This window comes from Haplochromis burtoni, unplaced genomic scaffold (assembly GCF_018398535.1).
Source record: "Haplochromis burtoni strain Fernald_Lab_line unplaced genomic scaffold, NCSU_Asbu1 Contig_716, whole genome shotgun sequence".
NCBI lineage: Eukaryota > Metazoa > Chordata > Actinopteri > Cichliformes > Cichlidae > Haplochromis > Haplochromis burtoni.
The window spans coordinates 35,430-44,372 of NW_024583077.1; the positions used below are offsets into that span (position 1 = coordinate 35,430).

At 41.0% G+C, this 8,943-nt stretch overlaps 1 protein-coding gene across 1 annotated transcript in view; it reads left to right on the forward strand.

The window, feature by feature from the left end:
* The first annotated feature begins 248 nt into the window (after nt 1-248).
* Nucleotides 249-8,943, forward strand: part of arsj (arylsulfatase family, member J) — a 17,427-nt gene continuing 8,732 nt past the window's right edge. The window contains exon 1 of the mRNA XM_005950084.3: nt 249-1,046. Within this exon, the coding sequence (XP_005950146.1) occupies nt 736-1,046 (311 nt within the window). The 5' untranslated portion in view covers nt 249-735. The remainder of the gene's footprint in view (nt 1,047-8,943) is intronic.

The window sequence follows — 8,943 nt, forward strand, 5'->3', positions numbered from 1 at the left end:
GAAAATACTGGTATTCATCAGTTTTTCTGTCGTCCTCGTGCCCTCATCTTGCTAGTCTCACTTGCATGTGATTTAACAGGGTTGGCATTAACTTAAGATATAATTATTAATTATTCTTGGGGGGGGGGGGGGGGTAATTTTTTCGAGTTTTAGTCCATCTTTAAAGATGAGTACTACAAACATAATTTTTGTAGTTGTGGCTAACACACACGGGGGTTAAGGGCCGCTCCTGGATGTTTCTTGGTAAAACGTTGCTCTGGGAGCTGCAAAGAGAGAAGGACCTGCCTCCTCAGCGTGTGGATTCAGTCCTCAGAGCGCTGACAGCTTGGAAACGCGGCTCAGTCACAGGATGGAGAACATCTGCAGTGGAGCAGCTGTTACACGCTGCGAGTTAGCTCTGGAAGTCCAGCGCGTCTTCTGACAAAAACTACGCAACCGGAAGAATGACTAAAGCTGTGCTGCGACAAACCTCAGCATGGGCTTGTGTGTCTATCACGGTATGAACGTTTTCGCCCGCGGTAAAAGGAAAAAAGCAGCTACGCCAGATGTGTTTGTTTTCTGGGACCTTTCCTCAAATCCTGGAGCTCTCAGAGGATTGTTGGCGTGGAGAGAAAGACTGAACCCGATTTCCAAGTGTTGCCGTTCCCCCTGAACATGTGCAAAACGCCGCCGCCCGCATACACAGCGTTATGGGCCAACAGTTAACGCCGACTTGAATCTAAATCTGCCTGAAACATGTTTATCTTGTGGGTACCGTTAAGTTTATTCTTCGGTTGTATTATTTCGCAGACCTGGAGCGTTCAGATGTCGTGGGAAAACTGGAACGCTGAGCTGCACAACCAAGGGAATGAGTTTGGGAAATCGAGCTCTCAGCCACATATCATTTTTATCCTGGTGGATGATCAAGGCTTCCGGGATGTCGGGTACCACGGCTCGGAGATCAAAACCCCGACCTTGGACCGGTTGGCAGCAGAGGGAGTCAAACTGGAGAATTACTACGTCCAACCTCTCTGCAGCCCGTCCAGGAGCCAGCTCATGACGGGAAGGTAGAGTGCATTATAGAGACTGTTCTCTGCTCTGTCCCGGTTGTAGTAACCATGCGTCGTGGAGTTTAGAGGAGAAACTATTGGCGTCTGGGAAGATCAAGGACGTGTTTGGTCAGAAATAAATACACTAGAGGAAACGATCTCCAGGCTCATGTGCTGTCCGTGCCCTCATACAGATCTGTCACACGAAAAGTGCACTGAAAAAGTGCTTTGTTTTGAGTGAGCGGTGATAAATACATAAACACATTATACTATATTTATTGTTATAATCTTTATTGTTTTTATTACATTCTTGCTGCAGCTGGGGATCAATATAACTACTTATCAGCAGTGTAGCTTTATTTTATAATATTACAGTGTCATATTCGTATCTTAAAATCTGAAAAATAATAACTGACTAAAGCTTAAACATTGTGTGGGGTACAAAGTCCATTATTATAGTGCATTAGAAGCATATATCAGCATAAGAGAAACACCTAGAGTACATTATATAAAAAATTAAAGTACCTTAAAGTACATTAAAGTTGTACCCCAAAACAATTACTGAAGTTACATTCATGCTCTTATCCAATCTATGCCTATGGCAAGATTACTCAAGTACTGTAGTCTAGAGACAAATCATCTTTCAGGAGGAATTAGGCCACCTGACCACCCCTTTCTGGGAACAGCATTTTCCCATTCTACATTTTTCTTAACTTTAAAGTGAAGTAAGTCGCTTCCAAGTACAAGATTACAGTAAGAGTAAAAAAAATTTATGGCATAAATCTTTTATTTCCAAACATTTTTAAATTTACAAAGAAGACACAAGGCAGGAAATTAAGCATCAGGAAATTAATCAAACTTTGAAGAGCTTTGAAGATTAAAAGGATATGGCAAACAATTACATAGTTTGATGCTTTCTTTGAATTGTAACAATTTCATTACTACTCAACTATAACACTTTTTCAGACTTTCCACCTAAACATTGATTTGCAGATCTAACTATTGCTGTCTTTGAAGGCCCTGTTGGGCCCAAACCAAAAGAGCTAACAAAAGAGTTTATACAATGTTTTGCATCACATTGATGGGTAGCACCCCTGGCTGCTGCCCACTGCTCTGATCACCAAGTGGAGCCGCGACCTTAGGATCCATCTAGGTGTAGATTCAGTTATGGTTCCATGCTTCTGATAATGAGCAGGTGGTCACAGATAGATTAGATTAGATTAGATTAGATGAAACTTTATTAATCCCTCGGGTGGGTTCCTCCGGGAAATTCAGTTTCCAGTAGCAAAGCACCGAAAGAAGTTGCATGTTACAGATACATTAAGGGGAATGAGAGTAAGGATATAAGCATAAATACACCATATATACACATATATAGATACAGAATATACAATATGGATAAATAGGATTGCTCATTTGAGTGAGTATATTGCACAGTGATTATTGCACAGTCAAATATAAGAAAAAAGACAAAACAAAAAACAAAAACAAATATTGCAAATATTGCACAGTGTAGAAAAGCACCTACAACTCAGTTGTTCCCGCCCTCCCTTGTCCCCCTGTTTCTCCTCCCTCTCCCCTCCAGTGAGGAGTTAAACAGTTTGATGGCAAGATAAGCATGATGAGGTTGAATATGGGTGAAAGAAAAGCATCTCTTCCTGTGTTGAGACTAAAACATTACATGTCTGTGTAAACTGGATATTCACAAAAGCTCAGAAAACAAAATTGTCTCAAGTCTCACTGGCATACTTGGAGAGACTTGTCATGACAAATTTAAGTCACTAAAGGACTGAATCCAAAACATAAGACCTTCTTAAGCTCCTGACTGAGTTTTTACAGGTTGTTTAGACTGGTTACCTTGGCTACCAGCTGCATCTGAACCATCTTCTTGTTCACCATACTCACATTATACACTATCAGTCAAAAGTTTGGGCAACCATTTAATGTTTTTTCCTTATTTTTATGACTATTTACATTGTAGATTCTCACTGAAGGCATCAAAACTATGAATGAACACATATAGAGTTATAAAGTAAACAGAAAAGTTAAAAATTACTCAAAACATTTCTTAGATTTTAGATTGTTCAACAGAGCCACCCCTTTGATTACTGCTTTGCTCACTCTTGGCATTCTCTCAATGAGCTTCATGAGGTCGTCACCTGAAATGGTTTTCCAGCAGTCTTGAAGGAGTTCCTAGATATGCTGAGAACTTGTTGGCCCTTTTGCCTTCACTTTGCGGTCCATCTCATCCAAAACCATCTCAATTGGGTTTAGGTCAGGTGACTGTGGAGGCTAGGCCATCTGGCGCAGCTCTCCATCACTCTCCTTCTCGGTCAAATAGGCCTTATACAGCCTGGAGGTGTGTTTGGGGTCATTGTCCTGCTGAAAAATGAATGATGGTCCAGCAAAGAACCGCCACACCACCACACCTCCTGCTCCATGCTTCACAGTGGAAACCATGAATGCAGTGACCATTCGTTCACCTTTTCTGCGCCACACAAAGATATGGCAGGTGGAACCAAACTCATTAGACCAAAGCACAGATTTCCATTGGTCTAATGTCCATTGTGTTTTTTGGCTCAAACAAATCTCTTCTGCTTGATGCTTTTCCTTAGTTGTGGTTTCTTAGCAGCTGTTTGACCATAAAGGTCTGATTCACACAGTCTCCTCTGAACATGTAGAGATGTGTTTGCTACTGGAACTCTGTGTGGCATTTATCTTGGCTCTAACCTGCGGTGCAGTTAACTTGCGATTTCTGAGGCTGGTGACTCAGATGAATTTATCTTCAGCAGAAGAGGTGACTCTTGGTTTTCCTTTCCCTTTCCCTTTTTGATGGTTTTTGTGACTGCACTTGGGGACACATTCAAAGTTTTAGCAATTTTCCTCACTGACTGACCTTCAGTTCTTAAAGTAATGATGGACAGCTGTTTCTCTTTACTTAGCTGATTGCTTCTTGCCTTTTGAATTCTAACAGTTGTCGAGAGCTGTTTAGAAACCTGACTTCTGCATGACACAAGAAGCTAACACTAGCTTACACTAGCTGCAGAGGTGGCCGAGTACATTGAATAGATTCGAAGAAAGCAGGGAACAATCCACATCACTGTAAAATGCTGTCCGTCTTGTCAGCCAAGGAGGAAAGTTTAATGGATCATGGCACTGATGTTATAATGCCAATGGATGATCTGTAGGTAGAGATTGCAAGTATTCAGGGATACCACGACCATAGTCTTGCATGGCAAGCTTGCACCAGTAGATTAATTCAGAAGGCGTGCAAATCTACGAGTGTACAGGGTAGTGATGCAAGTTCAAGTTCACTCAGGTCATCAGACAAACAATCAGTTATGTTGCTGATAGAAAAACAAGTTAGCGGCATGAATTCTGGTCTCAGTATAAAACAGTTATTCATAACAGTGATGTACTGTGTAAATGGGAGAAGCTATCTGACTGGAACATTAACAAGAGCGCCAACAGAACCTCTTCAGAACCAATAAACGAAATTCAGTACCCCAGTGAAAAAGTCGCCCTAAGGGCATACATAGAGCTACACACAGCAAATGGAGTTTATCACACTGGATATATTGTGCAAGTACAAACATGAAAGAGAATATTATCCAGAACATTCTGTGACTGCTCACAAAGAGGAAGCAAGAAAACTGGCATAGTGTTATGTCTGCCTCAACACATAGTGAAATTCTGCAGAGTTGAGTGTTTCACCTCCTGACATCATCAATTAGTTTGCGATCAAAAAGAAGTACATTTGAGTACTGATAGTAGCAGAACAAATGCTTTGGTGTCATTGCTTGCCAGATGGAGGCAGCCAAAAACGCATAGTTCATGAGAGCATAGTGAAAGACCTAATGCTATCATTGCTGAGGCACAACTTCGGATCATCCACTCATGTGGGAGTGTCACTGGAAAATGTGGTGAATACACAGCAAAGAGTTGAAAAGGACAGAGCAGCTTGTTGGTTTCACAATAAAAGGCACTGAACTCTTATTATCAATAGGAGTGAATTATTAATGGCAAGTAGTGTGTTGCAAGGTTGAGAAAATAACAAAATCACTAATAGCTGTTGAAAGCAGTTTAGGATGTACATTGCTTGGACCACTTTCAGCATCAAGTGTCACTGAGACAACTGGCAAACAGCCTGACTGTGAAATACTACATGCCACATTATGAGATAAATTAAGAGTGGTGTTTGATGCATCATTCTGATGTTTTAGGAGCATTACAATACAATATAAAGTATTCTGATTACCGCCCATTTAAACGGTAACTGTAACAGAATACAGTTACTCATATTTTGTATTTTAAATCCATAATGCCGGTACATATATTCAGCTACTCCCCAACACTGGATTCCAGTGACAGTGCTGCTGCCTCAACATTGTGACTCAATTACAAAGTTTCACAAATCCAGAGCTGTGGTCACACTGTGCTAGCAAAAGCAATCCTGCTGAGCTAAACACCACATGACAGTGTTCAGAACCTTATTCAAAGTAAGCTGTGGTGGAATACATGTTTCACTGATGAAGTTAAAAAGGATTGATGTGTTCAAGATGAGGTGAACTCTGAGCTAAGATCTACCTTGTAGGCTACAGTATAGCTTACCAGCACTGAATGAGCTGAACCACAGCTAGACCTAGAGAAGTACAGAAGGTTAAAAACAGTACTAAGAATAACTATGGGTTAAAAGGCTCATGGTCAATTCCCACTGTAGTCAAACAATAAAGGGAGCACTAATTCCAGAGTAGCTCACCGTGGCAGATGTTTTTTAGAGGAAAGTTACCCAAGAACATAATTTCAGCAAAGGAAATCTTAAACCTGAAATACGAGCAAGATGTCAAGAGAGACTCAACAATCAAAGATTTGAAGCCATTATTAGATAAACACAGATAGTGGGAGACAGGCTGCAGTATCCTGATTTTAGTTTGAGCTAGTGGTACTGCCTACCAGTAATAGATACTCTCAGCTTCTTATTCAGTAGTGTATTGTGTGATGGGGCCAGAGATACTCTTTTGCAAGTGAGGGAGATGTACTGGTTGTTAAGGGGCAGATGGTTAGTGTCATGTTGTTAAAGTTGCAGGTGAATGAAGGTGAAACTAGCATAGCAAGTCACATCTCCATTACCGAGCGACAATGCCAAAACGTTTGCTTGAGCAGACCAAGTTTTATGATTTAAGTTTTTGGAAGTCAATTAAAGAATCAGAGATTACAAGATTTTTCAGTGATAACAGGATCACCTAGAAATTTATTGTCATGCATGCTGCTTTGTGGGGCTGCTTGTGGGAAAGACTTTTGGGGTCTATAAAACAAGTCTAAAGAGGGTCCTACGGAGGGCTTCACTAAACTTTGAGGAGTTAAATGGTAAATGGTATTTGTATAGCGCTTTACTAGTCCCTAAGGACCCCAAAGGGTTTTACACATCCAGTCATCCACACACATTCACACACACTGGTGATGGCAAGCCACAGCCACCCTGGGGCGCACTGACAGAGGCGAGGCTGCCGGACACTGGCGCCACCGGGCCTTCTGACCACCACCAGTAGGCAATGGGTGAAGTGTCTTGCCCAAGGAACAAGGCGAACTCCCAACTCTTAAGCCATGATCGCCCCTGATAGGATAGGATCCCCTGAGTTTGCTGATAGGAGGAAAGGCAGTTTTAAATCCCAGACCTCTGTTCTTTGTATACAGTGAAGCGTCAGAGCTCCAGTTACTTATACCCTCTCATTTCCTGGTTGGTGGGAGACTAATTTCTCTTCTGCCATCTCAGGTGACCAGCAAAAGCCAGGAGGACATGGGTCCAAGATGGGGGTGGAACTGCTGGTGGAAAAACTTCTTGATGGATGTAAAATCTAGTCACAAGTATGAAACTCCTACGCCTACTCTGGTGAATATAGGAGATGTTGTCCTAATTGGACAAGATAACCTACCCAGGCAAACTTGTAAAAAGGGCAGGATAATGGAGTTGTTTCTAGGGAAAGATGGGTGCATTTATTGATTTAATGTTCACATTTCTACAGAAAGTGTGCCGTCCCTTGGGCTGTATCGCTGGATTAAAAACATTCTGCCAAGGTTGACAGAATGTTTTTAATCCAACAAAACTGCCCAAGGGACTGCCAGCCATCACAGCTTTGCTCAAGTTAATCAAACAAAGGAAGTTAAATGATAACTGGGGATCGACTGGTCTGGAGCAAATATACAGCGTATGGGCAATATTAAAACATCGTCAGTACCACAAGTTAACACTTTCAGTATGTGACTGTTATCTATGATAGTGCATGGTACAAGTGCATGGAACGACTCAGCAATGTTAGTTCCAAGAGTAATCTAAGATACACAACATAAAATCCAAGCCAAGGGAGCAATAGAACTGCAGAGATAGCAAGGAAATTAACAAAGAAGCTGCTATAAGGAAGAGCAAAGTAAGATGAACTACTCGAGGCTGACTTTGATTAAATGCAGATCATTAGGCTGAGGCTTCTTATTTGAGCCATGTTTGATGAGAAAGTTGTGCAGAAACACTAGGAAAAGCTCCCAGTTTGGGCAGCTAGTCTGTCCGGGAACCTCCTCAACCTCAGTGGTTGAAGGAGTCACGAATTCACTTGCCATGTGGGACCTTAGCGATTGTCAGGGCTCTGTGATTCAAGTTTAATGACGTGTATGATTTGCTGGCGTTTTGGCTTAGTGGTTGTGTAAATAAACCAGAGAGATAGCATGATTATAGCTGTGTTTGAAAGCAGAACTTGCATTTTCCTGGGCAAATACAACAGCTGTCTGTACATGATAAGAACTGGAAGTGAGCCACTCTTTGCTGGAAATATTTTTCTGGCTATGTGAGGCTTGAGTCCAGGCTAGATAAAAGAGCCAGCCCCCAAAGCTTTAGATCCTCGGCTTATGCCCTGCTGGTCTCAAGAGAGCAGTAGTTACTGCAGTCATTATTTAAGTCCTTATAAACACTAAAGACCTAGAAATGTCCTTCAGGTGCTCCAAAACCTATAAAGTCAAATCATATTCACCCTCGTGTATGTCAAAAAGAAACAACACAGACATACTTTGAAAGTCTTTACCTCCACTCTGTAGCATTTTCCATCAAGACCTCAAGCTGGTTTTACTGATTTGTGGAGCGAGCCCAGGCTGCTCTTAGCATGACATGCCAATTACACGGCTGTAACCTTTTGGTATGTGAACACCATCAAACCTGCAGGAGCTGCTTTGGGGCTCTTTAGGGTCAAGTCTTAACGCACATGTATATGTCTAAATACATTTGACATTGTTGCTGAACATTCTTGTTCTTTCTTTTCACCTTCTAAGCTGTATCGCCCAGTTTTCTCTTTTGTTCTATCGGGACTGATTCAAAAGGCAGAAGGAGAAGAGTAATCTTTATTTAAATAGAATTAAAAGAGATTGAAGATAATTTAGAGTATTAGATCCAAGTTCTCAGTTAGTTTTTAACAATGCTAATATGATTATTTTTAGCTTGTGGAAAGTATTACAAGACTTTTGAGAGCAAGGTTTATAGGTTCTTGCTTTTCAGTGAGTTAATCATGTAATACAGATGGCGTAAACAAGCTTCTATTGTCTTTTTTTGACTGTCCCATTCCAGGCTTAATTGACTTCTCATTGGTGATGTTATCTAACCCACAAGCCTACGCACCTCTCTCTCTGTTCAGTGTTTACTTTTTAGAGTATAGTATTGTTTTATATTCATTTTATTTTGTTTGTTCTTTTTAAATGTACTTTTACACTTAAAAGTTTCCAGTGTAATAAAAATTTGATAATGGTAGCATAACAGCTTAACAATAACTGGATATGAATGACTTGAGGTTATATTACATGACAGTACATTCCTAAATCTTGGAATCTTGGAAGCTCACTTCTCTTGACAACTTTAAAGAAAAGCAGATGTGAAATA